The 22285-nt window shown below is 46.8% G+C and overlaps 1 protein-coding gene across 1 annotated transcript in view; it reads right to left on the bottom strand.

The window, feature by feature from the left end:
- The window catches only part of LOC119161225 (uncharacterized), a 50120-nt gene that overhangs the window by 4335 nt on the left and 23500 nt on the right, over positions 1–22285 (bottom strand). The window contains exons 3-8 of the mRNA XM_037413594.2: positions 20363–20547; positions 18344–19168; positions 17613–17783; positions 17159–17259; positions 15085–15338; positions 11453–11619 (exon numbers count right to left, since the gene is read on the bottom strand). Coding sequence (XP_037269491.2) covers positions 11453–11619; positions 15085–15338; positions 17159–17259; positions 17613–17783; positions 18344–19168; positions 20363–20547 — 1703 coding nt within the window. The remainder of the gene's footprint in view (positions 1–11452; positions 11620–15084; positions 15339–17158; positions 17260–17612; positions 17784–18343; positions 19169–20362; positions 20548–22285) is intronic.

Raw genomic sequence — 22285 nt, 5'->3', positions numbered from 1 at the left:
CTCTACCTTTCACCTTCACTTTCGACAGCTGTTCCTGGAATGTTCGTTCCCCATGTCTCATTTTGCTTCTTGTGACAATGGCGCGTGAAAATGTAACGAACAAAAGAAATAAGGAGAGGTGAATTTGACGAACAGCCTTGTTTATTATGCCCACTGCCGGTCACGAAACAATATGGCCAGACAAAAGAAGCCAGCCTCTAGTGCCAGGTATCCTGCCCGCCTGCAAGCGAGCTGATTTTGCTCATGGACTGGCACTGCTGGCTGCAGTCTTCGACGGGGGCAGAAGGATGGGGAGGAGCCAATTCAACGATGCCTGTCTGTGATTTCGCACTTACCCTCTTTCATCCTTTCGCCTGACAGCCCGTCATCGTACCCCTTTTCACCCTTTCGCCTGACAGCCCGTCATGGGCAAGCAAGCGCAAATTTCCAGCGTCGTAATGGTCGCTGCCGCGAAAAAAACAGTGTCGTTGCCTCGGCTGACGGATAATTGGAGGGCGGCTTCAGGCCAGCGCCTGGCCACTGCTTTCAGACGAACCGAACCGTCGCGAAACGAGCCGTCTGTACAGTCAGCGCACACGCAGTGGCTGCCACGATGGTCATTCCATCAGCTTCGACAAGCTCATCCGATTTTCAGTTCACGTGCGAAACTCACAAGCATCTCTCGCTCTCTGTCTTTATCTGCTTTTTTAAATACATATTTTCTTGAATTTCTCTTAGATATATGCATACCTTAGGATACTTAGTCACTGAAAATAAAGCTACAACCGAAAGTTCAGTGGAAGAACTCGTTCCGTCTGATTTCGCTACGTTCTTCTGTCCAGTTCTGATGAGAGCCGACGTACTCTAGCACGCCGGTACCTTCAGTGACAGTATCCCACTATACGCCATGGCTGATGCAAAGCATCGTCACTTCCTGCTCAGTGGCGCCCCATGCGATGTAAAAACGATTTGTTCTACATTTAAGCTGCACGTGGCTAGGGGATCTGTCCTGTTGTATGCAAAAACTCTTACCGCACATATGTGTCATACTAATCGCACAAGCTCCCCGCCACCACCACTGGTCTACCAAAAATAAAAACGCGAACACTCGGGTGGCTGATGCCAATTAGGGTCACGCAGGAAACGCCAAGAGCATGCAACAAGCCAGACAAGACGACGCATGTCGCAGCATGAAGGCGCCTGCAGCTCGAATAAAAACTTGAAGGGAGCGTAAGCTAACTTCAAAACGGACTTTCTGGACAGACATTTCAGATTTAGTTGCAGGGTGTGTATGGTCGGATATGGTTGAAAATTGTGTCACCTCTGTGTCATGCGCTTTACCTTTGCAGAGTGTATTGGCTTCTGATTTTTTTTTTTTGTTCGTAAGAATGTCGGAGAGGAGGTTCCGTCCTTCGTGCGGACGCTTTTTGGGGCGATGACGCGTCAGGGCTCACACTGTGCCAGAAAAAGCAAATTCGTTACGCCTAGAGAAGCTGATACAGTGTGCACTAGTCCAGGAACAAAGGGTGTTGCGTCGAGCTCCGTGCGAGCTGCGACTGCTTCCGCGAACGGACGCCATGAAACGGTACGTGACTTGATAGTTAGCTTGCCCTGATCGAGTGACCGTTGCATAGACCAAAATGACATAAGCAAACGAGTTCCTTCAGCACCCGAAGCCTACGGAAGTCTCCGCGAGATCCAGGTTGGTGCTGAAGCTGCGCGTCTAGTGGTGGATGTCAAAACGGCCTGCTCATTGTCACGCGATCGACGAAGCGCATCGGTCATTTAGTGCATCTGCTGAGAGACGTACAGTCGCGCTCAATATAACTTGCAACACACGGCATGTGCTCAAAATGTCGCTAACACTTAAATCGACACCTATATGGAGGGAAAAAAAAAGGTGAATTCAGCTCTCTTAGGTAGCGGTAATTACAGAACCAATATAACGTCTCTAGGTACCATTTTTTGGGCTTGGGATCAGTAACCACGGCGTGTTCCGACTCATATTAAGCGCGACTGTACATACATAACGTGCCCGTAGGAAGCAAGTGGGTGGAATGAATGCGCAAAGGGCACGTAAAGCCACGCACATGTCTGATCGGACTCAACGCGACAGCATGAGGCATGTAGAGATGTATAGTACCAATTTTTATGAAAGGGAGCACCGGATCGCGTGGCCTCCGCGCTCCTGATGGATGGATGGATGGATGGATGTATCAGGCTGTGCCCTTTAGATCAGGCGGTGGCTCACGTCACCTAGCCATAAAGTTAAGTACTATCACTGTGCGTTTAGAGATTAAATTTTACTCGCACCTCGATTGTAGCCACCAATCAGTTAGCCTCCTCCTGGTTGTTTCTACTCGTTTAAAGTCTATTTTGCCTTCACTGTCCCTAAGCCACCATGCTTTGAAAAATTCGACGCCGTTATCTTCGACTACAGGGTGGAGCCCTTCACAGAACATTATCAAATGTTCAGCCGTTTCTTCTTCCTCTCCACACGCACTACATACCGTGTGTCTTCGTATTTTGCTCGGTACGTCTTGGTCCGCAATACTCCCATTCTAGCCTCGAAGAGCAGAGAACTACCCCGGGAATAGGTGTAGATCTTTTTCACCCATTCATTGCTCATAAGTAACCAGCGGAAAGACCGCAATCCCTTCCCTGTTCAAGGCGATAACGCAAGAGGCCGATAATCACCTTGAAGGGGGAGGGGGTAGCAATCTTGCTGCTGGTTCCATATGCTTGTTTTGCTCGCCGAGAGATGACGCGAAAAGAGGCTGTGGTTGATCTCGCTCCCGCTTGAGCGCGCTGCCAGCAGACACCGGAGCGCACCGGCCACGCACTCCCGCGTTCCCTTCCATGAACATTGACACTGTGCATACGCTTGCATCTTTATTGTGCGCATACTAAACTGTATAGCTGAGCGCTCAGTTCAAGCGCGCTGACGTGGCTTTCCTTACGACTACACCGGAAACTATACAAACGTTCTGTTACTGCGCAGTCTAGGGAGGCAACGCGGTGTTCACGAACATCAAAAATTGTAAGCGGAGATAATCAGAAATAGTTTGGCCATTCCAGCTTTCATTAAAACATGCACAGACGCCTCGCGTATAGATGAGCGCTAAGATGGTCTACTCGTAAAAACCTATTATGTCGGCTACTTCTTTTTCCCTTACAAAGAATTCACTTTTGATCTAGTGGCAGACATGTTTCTTTAATTTATTTGTTCTTTTTTACTCCAAATATGGAAAGTGACCCCGCCGTCGATTTGCTAAAGGAAGGCCGGCGCAGGCGCTGGTCTTTCGCAGTGTACACGCCTAGTATATTAATAACGTAGTGTTCGCAAGTCTATTTCCTCAGCGCCACAAAGTGATGCGAGTCAGACCCTGCTTTGTCGGCATTTTCATTTATTTGCATTTTCCCATCACTACAAAGGCAGAAAACTACGCTAAAGGTGTTGTGGAAAACCCTTTATACGAGCTCGGGTAATCCAGAGTTGCTCAAGAACGTTGCGCCGTAAAGCGAAAGAAAGAGAAAAAAAGTAAACGAGAGTGGTAGGTAAATCTGTGTCCAATGGTTCATGCGATTCGCTCCGATGGCTCACCGTGGGCGATGTGCACGCACGTTGGTCGCAGCACCGCACGGAAAACTCCCCGCAAGCGTCATGAACATGCGGCTGCCGGACAGCCTTTGTGCCAAATAGAGAGTTCTGCCGACAGAAGGAGAGCCCTTCCGCGCTTGAAGGACCCTGCTTGTATATGAGCGACTGCACAGACGAAGCAGTTTCAATCCTTGCAGTGGCTGCTTGGTACATCTTTTTGCCACGCATTTGGCCCGGGTTCGATTCTCACTCGTACCTGACTTTTTTTATTTACTAAACACAATATCCTTTCTTAGGTGACTTTTTCTTTATTTATTAAACACAATATCCTTTTTTGGGGACCTTCGACGCAAAAATTTTGGTCTGTCTGTCTATCTTTCTGTCTCTACATTTGTCTGTTTGTCCGCCCTGAACGGCACCAAAGTGACCAAACGATACTCCAAACGGTCGACCGCATCCGCAGCGCCCACCAATATTGCTCAAGATTCAGCGTTCATACTTGTGCGATTGTCAATTAAGAAGCAATTATTGCGCATATTTAAGGCACCATAACAACACGTCAATATTCTGCATGTGTGGCTCTTACTAGAAAAGGCATACATAAGTAATTCCAAGGACCGTAGCGTTTATCACGTTGCGCTGACCATGCAACGCTTACACGAAAAGGCAAGTGTTTTCAACACTTTGCTAAGACGACACAGTGGTGGCACCCATAGAGTTTCTCAAAATTAACTAGAGGGCACTCTGGCGCTGCGATCGTTCAGCGACCATGGGAATGATGGGTAGTACACACATTTGCCTAGTCTTCGTACTTGCGGGCGGCGAATCGTACTTGCGGCTCCGTTTATTGCTGTGTTTCGGTTTTGTTTTGAAAGAAAGATTGAGCCCTTTTAAACTTCGTGAGCCAATTTGGGAAGTAAGTCTTAAAATAGAATGGTGAAGCGCAACCGCTGAACATTTGCTAATACTTGTTTCGTAGGAAAACAGCTCCAAGCCACACGAACACACACAGAGCCAAAGGCAGGCCAGAAGTACGAAGATTAGACAAATGTGTGTACTACCCATCATTCCCATGCTCGTTGAAGCACCGTGCGTTGCAGCTCCCATAGACTCTAGCGCCAGAGTTCCCTCTAGTAAGTATTGTGGGAAACTCTATGGTGGCACCTACCCGTCGCCTTGCGTACACTTTATCACCCCCGAGCCGGGCGCGCAGAGCACACGCGCTTCGTTTTCCAAGATAACTGCCAGATAGCGCTCATGGCTCACGTGTGACGTGACTTGATGCGCTCGTTCGCCTCCGCTGCACCCTCGACGCACTCTTAAGGCAGCGCCTCCAGAATACCATTCACCAATTTTCTTGCGCAGAACATCAAATAAACGTTTTGTTCACTCTCTCCAGGCGCAAGACTATCGTTTTTCGATGACATTTGCAGGGTAACATGTAAATACGGGGCCAATATTTTACATCTGTCTCGCATTAGTACTCCCGGACAACGCGGATTTTTCGCTCACCACCGAACACGCTGCCGCCAACACCATAATTTATGCAAAACGAGCTCTTTAACGTCACTTCAATTCTTGTTCTTGTTGTTCTTGTTATTGTTGGTATTGTAGTTATCGTTCTTGTTATTGCTGTTATTGTTGTTCTTGTTATTGCTGTTATTGTTGTTGGTATTGCTGTTATTGTATTTATTGCTGTAGTTCCGGTTCTTGTTATTGCTGTTATTGTTGTTCTTGTTGTAGTTGTTGTTATTGTTGTTGTTGTTCTTGTTATTGTTGTTCTTGTTGTTGTTCTTTTTCTTGATATTGTTGTTCTTGTTGTTGTTCTTGTTCTTATTATTGCTGTTCTTGTTGTTGTTCTTGTTATTACTGTTGTTGTTCTTGTTCTTGTTGTTCTTGTTGCCTTGTTCTTGTCATTGCTGTTGATGTTGTTCTTGTTCTTGTTGTTCTTGCTGTTGTCGTCGTCGTCATCGTTGTCGTTGTTGTAGTTCTTGCTGTTGTCGTCGTCGTCGTCATCGTTGTCGTCGTTGTCATTGTTGTTCTTGCTGTTGTCGTCGTCGTTGTTGTTGTTCTTGCTGTTGTCGTCGTCGTCGTCGTCGTTGTTGTTGTTGTTCTTGTTATTGCTGTTGTTGTTGTTCTTGTTATTGCTGTTGATGTTGTTCTTGTTATTGCTGTTGTTGTTCTTGTTCTTGTTATTGCTGTTGATGTTGTTCTTGTTCTTGTTCTTGTTGTCTTGTTCTTGTTATTGTTGTTGATGTTGTTGTTCTTGTTTTTGTTGTTCTTGTTGTTGTTCTTGCTGTTGTCGTCGTCGTTGTCGTTGGTGTTGTTCTTGCTGCTGTCGTCGTCGTCGTCGTTGTCATTGTTGTTGTTCTTGCTGTTGTCGTCGTCGTCATTGTCGTTGTTGTTGTTCTTGCTGTTGTCGCCGCCATCGTCGTCGTCGTCGTCGTCGTCATTGTTATTGTTTTTGTTTTTGTTTTTGTTATTGTTATTGTTATTGTTATTGTTGTTGTTGTTGTTGTTGTTGTTGTTGTTGTTGTTGTTGTTGTTGTTGTTGTTGTTGTTGTTGTTGTTGTTGTTGTTGTTGTTGTTGTTGTTGAAAATATGGTCTGCAGTGGTGAGGTAGCAGCTACGGTGCTGGGCTGCTCACCCTAAAGTCACGGTTTCGATAACGGCTAAGGCTGTCACATAATCGACGAAGGCGGACATGCTAGATACCCGTGTACTTATATTTAGGTGCCCGATAAATAACCACAGCAGCTGGTACGAATTTCTCAAGCCTCATTTACGGCGTGCCTCACAATCATATCGGGGGTTTAGCAAGGAGAACCCCAGCAATCATTATTAGGGAGACGGTATGAGAAGTTAATGCGGAGGACGTAACGACACCTTTGTCTATATGATAGCTTTATGATCAACGACTGAACATACTAAATACGAAGCATCTCTTAGCGAACTTCGGCGACTTTAAGCATATCTATCTATCTATCTATCTATCTATCTATCTATCTATCTATCTATCTATCTATCTATCTATCTATCTATCTATCTAGCTAGCTAGCTAGCCGCCTACGACCTTTTAGCTCTGCGGGCCGTTTCGATAATGGTATATATAGCGAAGTTAGTTTGACTGTATGACGAGCATAAGTCGCTATTGATAACATGAAAATCGTGACATGTGTGTCAATAATGACATAATTTATATTTCATGGTCTTGTATCTCTTGCGGTGGTTTTGTTCGCATGACATATTGAGAAACTGGTATAGTATGACGTGACTGCACGGCGAACATAAGTGGCGTGCTCTAACGTGGAAATCATCACATGCATGTCATGTAAATGACTACACGCCATACGCTCATGGTGCGCTGGCGGCCGTTTCGCTAGCTACACATATACCAATTTTGGCATTACGTGAATTTAATGGACGACGAAAGTGTATGAGTGGTGCAAACAAGATAATCATGAGATGCGTGTCACTTAAAAATATGACTACGTGGCACGCGCATGATGCGCTTACGGCTGTTTCGCTAGCTTCACATATACCAATCTTGGCATCACGTGACGTGAACACATGATGAAGGTAAATGACACATCCAAACATGATAACCAAGATAAGCGTGTCATGTAAAAGATTACTACATGCTACTTTCATAGCGCTCTGGCAGCCGTTTCGCTAGCTCCACATATACCAAGTTTGGTATCAGGTGACTTGGATAGACAACGAAGGTAACTGCCACGTCCAAACATGATAATCACGACATGCGTACAATGCAAATATGACTAAACGCTACGCTCATAACGTGCTCGTGGCCGTTTCGCTGGGTCCATTTATACCAAATTTGGTATCACGTGACGTGAATAGACGACAAAAGTAAAGGACACGTCCAAACTTCACAATGATGGCATGGAATTCATATACGGCACAATTAGCGCCCGCCTCGTAACGCTGTGTTGATTTTGAAGCGACATATCAACCTTCCTTATTCGTGCTTCACATATCATCGTTTCCTACTGTATGTGAGATCTTCCTTTTTTGTGTGTGTGTGGTTAAAGCTTGTTATCGATGCTGCCTTAAAGCGTTCAGCAATATTTGGATCGGAAAACTTAGATGCCTTATTCAATACATGTATGCAAACTATTTTAGGCAATTTTTCTTACTCTGTATAATTATTTTTATTTTTAGGGAAGCGAGGTGGCGAGAGCTTCTCCTCCCGCGTCGTTTGCTTGAACGCCGGCCGCTTACATAAAACTAACTAATGTCAAAAATTAACTACTGAATGACGTACTTTCCCCCACCGCGGTGGTCTACTGGATAAGGTACTCGGCTGCTGACCCTCAGGTAGCGGAATCGAATCCCGGCTTCGGCGGCTGCATTTTCGATGGGGGAAACGCTCTATGCCCGTGTGCTCAAATTTGGGTGCTGTGGTTAACGAAGAAAGAAGTATATCCTGGAATTTTCATTACTTCTGCAGCATCGCGATAGTACGTTAAAAAACCTCAGGTGGTCGAAATTTCCAGAGCCCTCCACTACGGCGTCTCTCATACGGTGTCATTCATTGGCAGAATCGGAGCACTTCCGCTAATACTTTTTTTTTCTGCTCCATGAGGAAATAAGTCTATTTCATTCGCGGATTGAGAGTGCTCCGTGTATGTTTCATTGGCAGATCTCGAGCAGCTCCGTCGCGAGATTCACTCCCCGGAGCAAATTTTTCAACTCCGCGAAAATCTGCGGATTTGACCGGAAGTCGCAAGCGCACCGTGCCTTGAAACGGTGCAAACTTTGGGCGTGCCAACGGACGCCAGTCGCGTCGGTTGCGCCTCGCGTCGGAGCACACGTTTCGTTAGAGCGGAGTCGCTGTGCGCAGCACGCCAACTCATGCAAGAAGAGAGACGCGCGTATCGCGTTCCATTGTGACCCTACCATTTGCTCCAGAGGGAGCGCATGTGTTCCGTTGGTAGATTCCCTCCTGTTGCTCGCCTCCAGAGTGTAGTCTCCGGCGCAGAGTTCGTCAGCCACTCCGAATCTGCTAATCGAGGACACCAATAATTATATGGTGGTTTTGGGACGTTATACCCCACATATAAATTGATGGCGTACTTTTCCCTCGACTTGCATGTCCACTGTGCGTACATCGTGCGAAATATACTACAATATAACTTGCGAACGTGTACAATTCTGTGCCCTCCATTTGAGTTTTCGTGCAATTTAGACAGGTCCGAATCAGCCATATCACATTTCAAGATATCGAAAGACGGACATGCGACGCATAACAACTGTAACGTATATATATCGACGTCAAAAAGTCTCTTGCGTCAGCCGCACTCATCATAACGAATATTCTGATTCGGCGAATTTGGCGCCATATTTGGATGACTTGGCACTGCTTTATTCGAACAAACATTGCCAAATGACAGACTTCGACCGCAAGCAAACGGACGCAAAACGATCGAACTGTTTTGGGAGCGAGACAGAATCAACCTCTCGAGAGATTCTTTTGCTAGACACCTTCTCGCAGCACGGAATGATGAGTCGCGCACTCGGCACCTTGTGACGCAATTGTTTCTCAGTAAGAGAACGGGGAAGCCGGCTGTAAGGTTGACCTGCTCATTGCAGCCCTCACAGTTCAAGGATGTTTGCAAACAGAGAGACACTCCTGCAACATGCAAGCAGAAAGAAACACAACGCGCTCTTAGCCTCGTGCAAGGTCTATTCTTGGCCGAGTGCCAACCAAGCCCCGTAAGTGCGGTCCTAAAATTGCAGCTCACAACAGGTATCCAGTGCAGCTATACAAAGACGCGTATTAGACAAGTAAGTATACAGTTACCGGCTACGTGGATCGGGCTTGTGTAAGCTCAACCCTGTAATGAAAGCACGTCTTCGCAATGACTGGGTGCAGTCGGGTTAATGATGTGGCCGTCAACCCGCAAAGCACGAGGCATCCCGACCAGTTCGGCTGAGTGGTCCTCCCGTTTCGGGGTCACAAATAAATAACGCGTAACCAGTTCCTGTTACGGGCGCCCATCGGGACGGCAGTGGCGTCATCTTCCGCTGGGCGAAGGCACGCATCCTATGCATCTGCGCGACACGCAAACACGCTTGCCTATACCCCTTAGTCGTGGTCGTAACCACACATTTAGGGCCATATGGTGTGTCCCCCGTTGCATTGAGCCTTGCGATATCAGATGCCACACTCACGGCCCGAAAAACGACATATCCTCATTTTGTTCTCGATGTTCAGGTTAGGGAAGTAATTACCAGCAACGGTGTTTTGGTGGTTACAGAGCTGGACTCCTGGCCTGAAATTCCTGGTGGCAGCGGCCGTATTTTCAACGGAGGCTAAAATCCTTGAGGCCCGTGTACATTAGCTTAGGTGCATGTGGAATAACCCCAGGAGGTAAAAGTTTATTGAGCCCTCCTCAACAGCGCACCAAATGATCAATATCGTCCACGGTCTTAGGACATTAAACCTTAGCACAAAGTGCTTCACTCGCACCACCTCACCTCGTTTTCTTTATTATGTTAATTATTTCTTCGCGCTGATTTTTGCGCAATAAAAATCTAAATTGAACTAAGAACATATAAAAACATTGCAATATATGCTCGGAAGCAATGTGGTCAGTTAAAACGCAACTAAAAGATATCACGACGATATCAAAATAATGGTACATCAAAGAATCGTTCGTGCGACCAGTAATTATGCTGGTATGGTCTCGAACCACCATAGCCACAAAGCACATGAACATGCTTCGACAAAATTGCAAGTTCACACTCATGTTCATTTTTTTTGTACGCTATGTCAGGACGCGATCAATAGTGGCGTTAAGTTTTATTCGATACTGTAAAAAAATAAACAAAGCTTAAAGTTATTTTTATTTTTTTAAAGCGATAGCCTGATATATGCCTCCTCATTAAACGCGAAAATTGACCGGCGTCTCACGTTCGCGTCAACATGAGTGAGACAAAAAATCATGACGTCCCCATATGACGTCTTCAAGATGTGAGAGATCACCAATAATATCAGCGTAATTATGACATCATACTGACGTCACGTGATGACGTCATCACATGATATCCTAGCTAGGTTAACGGTGGGCTGATCAAGTAGGCAATGCAAAACCATGTTAGCTGCCTCTGATCCCGAAGGCAATGCAAAACCAAATTAGCTACAGAGAGATTTCGGAGAGGCAGGGGGGGGGGGGGGAGAAGGATTTATTCATTGACTGGGAAGAAAAGGAACATGACTTTTGCCTCCCAGTCGTCCTAGGTGAAGCGTGAAGGCGGCTGTCAGTTTTTATTCACTTAGGAAGGGGAAACGTAACTTGAATACCAGACGGTAATTTCAATCCCCTGGTCCATCTGAATGTAATATTTTTTAATACGCATTTCGGCCACGAAACACTGTTTCGCTGTTTGTGAGGTTTGCGTTTTTTTACGCCCCTTGTAGGGGACTGAAAATCTTAGGGTGTTGTAAAGAAACGAATAATAATAAATGGATAATTCCTGAATGGGTTCCTACGTTCCCGCTTCACAGCAAGGCTGTTTCTACGCACAAGGTAAACACGCTTTTCTTTTATAGCGACATGTTTGTGTGTGTATGTGTGTGTTTCTTAAACAGGATGATTCGTCAACAGCAAAACAAATCGCGACATCGAAGAGGAAATCAATTCATAGCATCGCCATTGACGATCGTCTCGTTATTTCTATAGCGCGGTAGCGGAAATCCGTAAAACAGGGTTTGATGAGCTCCGCAATACCTAAGCGCATCACTGTCCATGTGTGTACAGGTATATGGTGGAGACATCGTATCTTCCGGGACCCAAGACCCGCCTGAAAAAAAAAAACGGATGCAGATTTTTTTTCTTTTCTTTTTACCTGGCAGGCGTCCTTTCCACCCTGAGGGAGGCCGGCGCAGATGAATTCGGACGTGATGCCTCTGCGGAATGGGTTGCCCCGTAGTTTGGAGTAGGACTCGTTGCACTGCTTCACCGGAACCACAGGCAGGCCGTTTACCTCCTGCAGGATGTCGCTGCGTGGACCACCTGCGAGTGGTGTGCCGCTGCTGTCAGTATTCCTACATCGTACACCATTTTCACGCGATGACGTGCCACATAGTATGTCGACAGATGCGTGAGTGTACCCTGGTAACATTAATGAACTACGACGTAAACACAAGCCTGAGCACTTAAATAGCTTGGTGTATATCAGAAACCATACAAAACGCCATCTCTAATGACAGTGATGTTATCGATGGTGCAAATGAGCGGCGAGTATAATAAAAATTAAATGTTCTGTTTGGCTTTCTCGCTCCCCCTCTGTCGGCATGATTATGTCAACAAAATTTTGTGCACCTGTGTCAACAAATTTTTATGGGGAAATATTTGGCTACCCACTGTAGAAAAACGAAAGTGTACTTTGTGTTGTTTCTGGGCTGAAGGTTAATTGCAGTCGCAAGTGATGCACTAGACCGGCGTCGCGTATTACTATACACCATATGCTACAAATTTTTGTCGTTGTCGTATTGAAGCAAGCGTTGCAGGCTTTTCGTATAACTTTGTCGCTTTTACGAAGGCACAAAGGGGTGTTTATTGTCAAGTGCATAATGTCTGTTCACAAGTGCAGAACCTAGGTCTAGTCCGCACGCACGCACACACACACATACATACACACACCCTGCTCAAATTGTAAAGCGCGTTGACTGCATCGACGTTAGGCTTGCAACTAGCTTCTGCACTCTCCCAGTCACAGTTTCCTGGGCGCGTGTATACCGCGAGAGTACCGCAGCATTTCAGGTAGTTTCCCCTCGCTCTGCCATCGGCAGGCGACCTTTCCGCACCACTGTTTCTTTCTTTAGACGCATGCTGTGGCCGAAGCATTCCCGTGATTGCGAAATAAAATGAAAATAATAATAATATAATTACCAAGATAAACGAACGGGGAAAGTCCGCGGGGTATATTTTTTACACTCTTTATGAGCGCGTGTCGCTTTTAAACAGGAGTTGCTGCAATCTACCAGAGGTCTCAGCAAACCACTGCCCAATACAAAATGAAAAAAGCAGACACGCCGTTTCGAGCGTTTGCTAGCTAGTAACTTGTATCAGCGCCTGCTACCATGGTGCTGGATTCCCGGTAACTTCAGAGTTTGTAATAACGAAAAATATCAAGTGGAGCTTCTTTAACACTATCACATAACTTAATGCATTTGCCTACACCGGACGTAGCCGACGACTGCTCGGTAAGATAATCGACAAATTAGCTGACGTAATCTGTTGCTCGTCGTTACGTCAGAATAATATAGTTCTATTTGAACAAACATGGGTTCGTAGGCGTGCGCACGGGGGGTGAGGGATAGTGACCCTCCCCCAAGCCACCTAAGAGGGGGGAAGGGGCACAAAGTCAGCCTCGCACACTGAACCGATAGGGAGGGGGGCACTGGAACAAACCTTCGTCTCCCTGAAAGGTAACCCTGCGCACGCCTCGCATTTGTTACAAGTTACTTCAGATAAGGATATCATAGCTGAAATCAAGAAGAAGAAATGGACATGGGCCGGGCATGTAGCGCGTAGACAGGATAACCGCTGGTCGTTAAGGGTAACTAACTGGATTCCAAGAGAAGACAAGCGGGTTAGGGGGAGACAGACGGTTAGGTGGGCAGATGAGATTAAGAAGTTTGCGAGTATAAATTGGCAGCAGCAAGCACAGGACCGGGTTGCCTGGCGGAACATGGGAGAGGCCTTTGTCCTGCAGTGGATTCAGACAGGCTCATGATGATGATGATGACTTCACTTATAGCCGTGACTGTACACTGTCGTCCTTTAACAAGGGGAACACGTGAACGCGTGGCCTGCGCTCTGCGGCGGCTGCCTACAGCACCATCAACCGACAGCGAAAGAAAGCAGCTTCACTTTCAGCGTCATCTATTGCCCCCCACCCCCCCCCCCCAAAAATAATAACGAGTTGTGGCCGGTAGACAAGCGCTGCTAGATTGCACTCCCTCTCTGCTCAGGCCTGCAGTGCGTAGTCTACTGCCAACATATCAAACGTTGTACGCGACCACGACACAGGCTGCAGTGACCGCCCCATATCGCTCTCCGCGCAAGCTGTGAGAGAACGTAGTCTAGCAGCGCTGGTCTACTGGCCATGACTCGTTATCTTGCTTGGCCATAGATGACGCCAAAATCGAACGTGCTTTCTTCACTTGTCGGTTGATGGGGCTGTAAGCAGCCGCCGCAGAGCGCAGGCCACGCGTTCGCGTGTTCCCTTTCATAAAGGACGACAGTATACAGTCAGGGTAGCAACATATATGGTGTTCCATGTTTGCCCAATGGCTATACCATTGCACTCGAAAATTTGGTTCCGATTGCTAAATGAGGTCCCGCGATGGCGTGTTTTGGTACACGCTAGAAGCGAGCGCTTGATTGATTGATATGGAGGGTTTAACGTCCCAAAACCACCATATGATTATGAGAGACGCCGTAGTGGAGGGCTCCGGAAATTTCGACCACCTGGGGTAGAAGCAAGCGCTTCACCATCACAATTTAGGGAACCAGAATTGGGTGGCCCGAGTACTATAAATTCAAACCACATCAAAAAAAGAAAAGAAAGTGATTGTGTCTGTGATACTACCGTGGTGTTGCGCGACAAATTACTACTTAGACTTCAGGTTCTAATTTTCATTCTCACAAAATGCCTTTTTCAGTTTGTGTCTGGTTATGAGAGGTTGTACGCGTGCGCATGCTAGCTGTAGAGTAAATATATGCAGCAGAGCTTTTTTTCTTGCACAATGAAGCTGGTTTTGAGATTGCGCTTGTCCTTTCCTCTGTGTTCCCTTCTGCGTAGCGTACCGAATTTGCTCTCTGTAGTATGGTAGCATTCATCAGAAGGGTTTCATACAATATTAACTAAATGGAACTCTCGCTCTCTGATCGTTCAGCCACCATGGCTAGCACAAAGATTCGCCTAATATTCATGCTTGCTACTTCGAATGCACTTGTGGCTTCGTTTATTGTGTTTTTGAGTCTTGTTTCGGATAAAAAAACGGATCAATGGAGGGGCGTAGCCAGGAGGTGGTACCCCGAGCAAGTGCCCCCCCCCCCTCGAATTTTTTTTCACCATGACATAGAGAGGAGAAATTGACAATTTCAAGAGGGTGCCCCTCCTGAAATCAAAGATGTGCCCCCCCCCCCAAAAAAACATTCTTGCGACGCGCCTAGTTCGCGACCTGATATAAATCGGTGAGCCTAAAAAGGTTGAGGGTATGAAGTGAAACTGCTGAACATTCGCTGAACTTCTTGCAACCAAGCAGCTGCAGGCCACACGGAGCCAAACTAAGTCCGACGGAGCCAAAAGAACTAAGATTAGACAAATTCATGTACTATTCATAATTATTATCTAAGCATCATACTATCAATTCCACGCTGGCGTTGCAGTTCCTATAGGCACTAGCACCGGATTTTCCTGTTGTGTGTTATTGGGCAACTCCATAGCATTTATGACATGGTGCTTACCGAACATGGTGTCTCCCCATCCGAGGACGGTGGCCTCCTTGCCGACCAGGTCAGAGCGTGCGAGGTCCGGGCCGGGCAGGCAGACGGGCTTGATGAGCGCCAGCGGGACGGACTCGGTGAGACGCAACAGCGCGATGTCGTTGTAGTACTCTCGGCGCGCGTAGTCTTCGTGCTGCACGAACCTCTCCACGGTGTACACGCGGCCTTCGTCCACGCGAATCTGTCCCAGGCGAACGCCGTACTTCTGCGTTGGTCTACGTCGCAGGAAACAAAATATTATAAGTATACATCGCCCTATAGCCATTGCTTATCCACGCGCTGTTCGTATTACGTGAAATGAGCGATTCAGCCTCCACACTCAGAACATTGGTGATCTTGCGATTAAACTACGCACATAGCCCCTGAGAAAATCGTTGATTTCGCTGTGACCTCAAGGAATGGCTCATGTATACGTTAAACCAGGGCCACTCGCCACGCAGAACTGGCTGCGCACACTCAGAAAAGAATGAACGTAATATTAAGGAAGGAAGGGTACACAGCGATAGCGGGACTTGAATTTTCAAAGTACGCATACTCACGAAAAAAAAAAGAATAGGTTCACCACGAGCGCCCACCGCTAAATCATGTAGGTGTATTGACGCTACATCTTCCATACGCGTTAATAAATATGCAGGCCTGCTATGACGAGTTCGTGGCCCGCACCCAGGCGACGTGCACCAACAGTAAACTTAAACATACTGACGACTTTATGAAAATTCGAGAAACAGTGTGCGAGCACTGTTGTATATCGACGCCTGCAAAAGACAAAGTTGTCAAGTTTTTCACGTTCGTTATATAGCAACTTTGTGTACGTCGTTAGCGCTTGTAAATGCTTCCTTTTAATTTTTTTTGCTGCAATGATGAACGCTTGGTATGCAATTTACACAGTCTGAATTTTGCGGCTTTTGAAGAACGGCCTTTTATATAAAGTCGATGGAATTCTGTAAAATACCTCAGCGATAATAGCTTTTAAGTTCATACACAACAGCATGCTTGTTTGTTATTAAAATAAGTGCCTTAAAATCACGGTGCTTAAATATCAGAGAATAGGTTCACCAAAGTCTGAGTTCGTAAGTGCTTTTCGTCTTTAGTTGACCAGCGTCGCTAATAAGTTGTCCGGCATCCCAATTGGTTGAATTGTTCCATTAACCTAGAACAGTAGTAAAACAAAATTTTAGCCAATTCTTATGTTAATGATTCATATGTGCGGTTTAACGTCCCAAAACCACCATATGATTATGAGCGATGCCGTAGTGGAGGGTTCTGGAAACTTCGATCACCGGGGGTTCTTCAACATGCACCCAAACCTGAGCACACGGGCCTACAACATTTCGGCCTCCATCGGAAATGCAGCCGCCACAGCCGGGATTCGATCACGCGACCTGTGGGTCAGGAGCAGAGTACCTTAGCCACTAGATCACCGCGGCGGGGTTAGGTTAATATTAATATCATATTGATGTTATTGTTAATAACATAACATTAGCAAATGCGATAAGCCAATGAAATAGATGCGGCTTTGTGAATTTGGCATCCAAGTACAGGTAGTCTGTCTGAATTCCCAAAAATGTTTGTTTTTAGGTGCCTTCAGCCGTCAGCCAGTTGCATATGCGGATGCGAGTATGTTCAGCAACAGAATTGCACTGAATTTTCTCTTACGAGTGACTACAGTACCAGCAAAGCACTGTTACTCCAGATTGCTTGTAAAAATAAACTTGAGATTATGATTATACAAAGGTCATGTTATTAGTAGTGAAGGCAGGTGACCGATCAACGCTGATGGGCTCTTATTACCTGCAGGTTATTTTTTAATAAAGGTTCATTTCTACTGACATTCTGTACGTACACTTTTTTCAACACCTTAAGCAAGTAAGCAAAGCGTTAAAAGGTGAGTCAGTTAGCAGGTGGTCAAGGATGTAAAGACACACGTGAAGATGACATTAACAAAGTGCCTGTATGTGCAAAAAATTGGTTTTGGTTCATCTTAGATTCTACAAGAGATTTCGTTGTGCACTTTACCTGATTCGTTGTTACTCACCTGTGCCTTTCGAAGCAATGCGCCGCTGACAAAACGTATCGATCGTTGATGAGAAATCCACCACAAAGAAACTTGAGCTCGCTGCCCATTAGTATGGCCGCCTGGACAAAACAAAATGTAAAAGAAGCATTACTAAGAACCACTTCACAAAACATTGAAGATGCGCAACAGTGTTCAAATGAGTGATCGAGGTATTTTGGCGTCCCAGTGTTATCAGCCAACGTGTTCGTGTCGACATTGCTGTCTACGAAGTCATAAAAGACTAAAAAGATCTTCTGATGTGTATATTATTGAAGCAAACTTTATCTTTGGCAAACGGCGCAATGCAATTGCACACTGTAGTACACTGTTATCACACTGTAGTGTCCTATGTCGCAAGCAAGTGAAGCCGTGCGGCTCTCGACCAATGTGGGTCGTGCCACAGCCACTATAGTGCCGAGTTGAAGAAACCCACCATCCAGGGCCAGGTGTTGTAATCCGCCTGGCCTCCCACCACGAGGCTGACCGCCGGTGCGATGGCCTTGATGAGGTCTGGGTCTGCCACGCGGGCGTCCACTTTTCCCGTCCGCTTGGTGCGCCGCGGATGGTGCGTAGTGCCCGGCGGCCTCGCTCTGACAACACCCACCTGCATTGGCGTTGATACCGTTCACGCCAGTTAGCGAAGACGGCCGAAGTATGAGGATCAGGCGCTCGAAATGTTTTGCGTATCTCTGCCATGATTTCGTAAAATCAGCAAGTACAAACATAATAAATATACGCTGCCTATACTATGGACTCCATTCTTAATATGTATCCCGCTTTCAAAACACGAGGCTCCGATGTATCTAGTAATTGTAACAACGCGCCAGTCGACAGAGGGTAAAAGGAAGAGATACAAGTGTCTCCCTTACGTCCTCCGCCTGCTAGTGCTCTGCTGATTACAATAACATGGCATAGAAATAAACTATGCTGGTTTAGGCAAAGTCTCTTGAGTTTTTACAGAAAGCTAGCTCATTCTCTTCTCAACAATGTTCCGAAGAAAAAGCATTATCTCCGAACTATCGTTGAAAGAATGCTGGAAGAACGTATCGAGAAAGACGTTGCATTACTGCGCATTAGAGCTACGGAAGCATTTCCCTGGCGACTTCCGCCGTGCACCGCCCATCAAAAGCACCCGCGCAAAGCGTCATGTAAGCGTTTTCTTGCCTTCTTCTTAGGCACCCAGTCGTAGCGCCGTTTCTTCTCTTCCTTAGAGAAGGCCACCTTAAAGAAGCTCTTCTTGGAGAAGCCCTTCTTGTAGAAGTCCTTCTTGAGGGGAACATCGTTGGTGAATTTGTCCTCACGCGACCCTTTGCCCCAGTCGCGGATGGAGCGGGCCTGCCTCTTGGCAAATGTATTGTAGCTATACCAGTCATTGGGCGCGCGTTCCCCGCCGTTAGCGTAGCCCTGCTGGTTCTGCGGTGGCGGCTCCCAGTACTGGTGGTGGTTGCCACCACCGTCGGAGACGTAGTTCCGGTCACCGGAGGAACCTCGGAACTCTGTGTACTCGTACTGGTTGTGACTGCTCACCACGTGGTTGCTCTGGTAGACGTTGTAGTGCACGTGACCACCTCGGGACGGTGCCGGCGGTGGTGCAGGCGCCGGGTTCCGCACTGCCGGTACAGACGGAACCACCCCAGCTGCTGCTGGAATAGCGGGAACCACCCCAGCCGCTGCCGGCACCACTGGTACCACTGGACCAGCCGCCGCTGACGCAGGGACCTGCCGTTGCGGCGTAACAGGGACTTGCCTCTGTGGCGTCACAGGGACCTTCTGCTGCGGCGTCACCGGGTCCTGCCGCTGCGGAGTCACAGGTACATGCCGCTGCGGTGGCGACGCCCGCCCTGAGTACGGTGGCGTTGTGGTCAGGTAGGCGGACGTACTCCGCTGGTTGACGTTGTAGCCGAAGTTCGCGCTGGGCCGCAGCGTGGTGTGTGTGTGGCCGCGGACAGGCGGTGCCACCGATCCTTGCCGGCTCGCATTCGCGTTCGCCTGCGCATGCAGAAACCTTTTGCCCCACTGTGTGCGCATTTTCCTCCCCCAACGTTCACATAGTGCCTCGTTTATAATTCCCATGAACGCACCCGTCCGAAAGCGTGACTTTACAGCACGAGCATTAGCTCCTGCTTTTATGAGCCAGCCAACAATGCTTATTCTCCCGTCCCGTATCAAACTCTTTTTTGAGTTCATCCCCGCAGAACCGTCATCATAGATGTTGTTTCAGAGCAAAGAACTTACAATTAGCTCTTCCACCAGACAAAATAAAGGCCGTGCACCATCGCATGACTTTGACCTGATTATATGAACAAAAATAATGATTGGTAGATAAAGAAAAACGAAAAGTGTTTGCCTTATTCTTCTATATCACGTTGATTTCTCGGAATCATCGGCTAATATTAGTGACTACTATAGGACGAGTCCGTGAAAAACAGTAAGAAAATTTAAGCAGCGCTGGCGCTGTAGCTTCTCGAAGCGTCTATGCTAATTATCATGCGATAGAGTGTCTACAGCCATCTGAAACTCGTACTAATAAAGTTATTCGCCCTTATAGTTACTATCCATCAGAAATACAAAACTGTAAATGTTATGTTTTTTTGTTTTTTTCTGTGTATTTGATTTGTTTGCACTTTCTTTTATGTTTAATAGCCTACATTGTTACATAGTTCATCATCACTTGGTTGCAATGATACCAAACAAAGCATCAATATTAAGCAATGTCAAATGAAAACGTTTTTTTAAAGGGGGCGCTATTGCAGGCATATACATTTCAGCAGTTACCAAAGGAAAATTGTTTTCGCTTAATTCTGCACCCGTGGAGTCTGTGCTATACTTTTTTTTTCTTGGCATTTATTCCGAGAGTTGCCCCTTCTGTCACTTTCACTGCATATCACGTGTAAGTGACACAAACACTCATATCGGAGCTCACGCATCAAGCAATCATTTAAAAAATGACGTATCTTCAAGTCTAATATATTTTTGCTTTTTTAAGCTATATTTCCGCTAAAGATTCACGTTCGGAAGGACCGGTAGTCTGCGTTCGCGTGGTGGTGATGTTACACACAATACATCAGAACAAATAAACCTGCCTCGACCCGCGTGTCAGGGTTCCACATGTGGGTTAGGATTTATTATTGGATACTTGATTAGTTATAACATTATTCATATAAAGTGTCGGATGTCTCTAACCTTTGAGTGAAACGTCGCCGTCGAGTAAACGTAGCTTTTCTTCACAGTCGACGGAAACCGCGTCGAACTCAAACTTGTAGACCGTGATGTACTGCTCCTACTGGTGGACGTCTTCAGCGTCGGCGTTTTCGGTATCTTCGTCGTGGCAGAAGCGTTGATTTGTGGTATGACCAGAATTCCACATTCTGCGTGACGTAAAGGATGTTCGTTTCTTTTTACAAGTGTGCACCTGAAAACGGGCTATGATCGCGCGAGCACAAGCATTCTCAAGATCGCACTGAAAGATGGGGGGGGGGGGGGGGGGGTTAGAAATGAAGGTTTGTCGCAACGCCCCTCCACTTTATCGTGGCATAATGTGCGCCCCCGTCCCTTTTTTTTAAGTGACGAGAGAGAGGACCCTTCTGCACCCTCCGTGCGCACGCCTATATCCGTGAGAGCAAATCTTACGACATTAGAAGCGCGAATGGTGAAAAGAGCCTAAGCACGTTTCGATGCAAATCGAATCGGAATTTGCTGAAGCAAGTTTTGATCCTTTTCACCGCTAGTGTCTATGTTGTACGTGTGTAAAATATTAGTGATTATTTTATGCTTTACAAAACAAGCTTTGATTATTGCAGCTTATGGATAGGCCGGCGTTTTCCCAATGTCCACACTTATAAACGCTTCGCTTCATAAGCTTGCGAGCACACATGGACATTTTAGGTAATTTCCTAATGCCGTAGATGGAGTAGCCTAACTTTCATCACACAATTTCACAGCCCGTTTGAAGTAAAACATCAATGTTGACATCGCCACGAACAGAATGAACACACCCACTGTGATAGGGATTAAAAAAAAGATGTGACCCAAACTTTAGAAGTTGAGCGCCGTATGTGTTCCGAAACGTAGCAAAGACAATATGGCGCTGCTGCAGCCGATTTCTACTTCCTTGATTGATATGTGTGGTTTAACGTCCCAAAACCACCATATGATTATAAGAGACGCCGTAGTGGAGGGCTCCGGAAGTTTCGACCGTCTGGGGTTCTTTAATGTGCACCCAAATTTCAGCACACGGGCCTACAACATTTCCGCCTCCATCGGAAATGCAGCCGCCGCAGCCGGGATTGATTTCTAATTCCTTGTCTTGCGTGTAGGCCATAAACTTATTGAGTTATGTTATATGAAAAAGGCAGCCGTTCCGAATGCGGGCACAAGAGCAGTGCGAAAAGGACAGCAAAAACGACGGTATCGTATACGTCTACCATTTTCATCCACGAATTCGAAGCTTTCTCTCGTTCTTTGCGAAGGCGCGTTCTGCCTACAGCACTGGCTGGGTAAGACGTATGATTGTCAACAAAAGGGGGGTGTATAGCAACGATTAGTAACCACTGTATATGCAATAAAGCATCGAGACATTGTATTACGATACACTCACGCATCAAGGGTCGAATTGACACATAGTGTTTCCCTTCGTAAAAGTCACCGCCTTTGGGCGGTTACCAACTAGACTGGCTCAAACAGTCACTTATGAGTAGTCTACTAAGCGTAAGATGTTTTCTCGTATAATCTATATATCACCAAAAAAAGCGCATCGCGAGAAACCGGGGTATTCCTCGTCCTTCGGCGATGGGGCACGGATTCGCAAGACATCGCGTGCCGCGGTATTTTCCGTCTCCCCCGCTCTCGTGTTTTTTTGTCTTTCTGTCCGAGCAAATGGAACAGCCGCCGCGCTGGTGGTGGACGCGACCTTGGAGCCCTCGGTGCATGCACTCTCGCTTCAGGTCATTTTCACCGTCTACAAGTAGCGAGGCTTCTGGTTCCTAAATGCATACGCGCAGGCGTTTCCTTCTTCCCGCACGTTCCCTGCAGGAAGCGGCAATGAGCGCGCTTGACCATTGGATTCGCGCGCACCGACGGACCGCTGCTTTTCACTTTGGCGGGACG

This window comes from Rhipicephalus microplus, chromosome X (assembly GCF_043290135.1).
Source record: "Rhipicephalus microplus isolate Deutch F79 chromosome X, USDA_Rmic, whole genome shotgun sequence".
Classification (NCBI taxonomy): Eukaryota; Metazoa; Arthropoda; class Arachnida; order Ixodida; family Ixodidae; genus Rhipicephalus; species Rhipicephalus microplus.
This window is presented reverse-complemented; position numbering and strand designations above follow the sequence as displayed.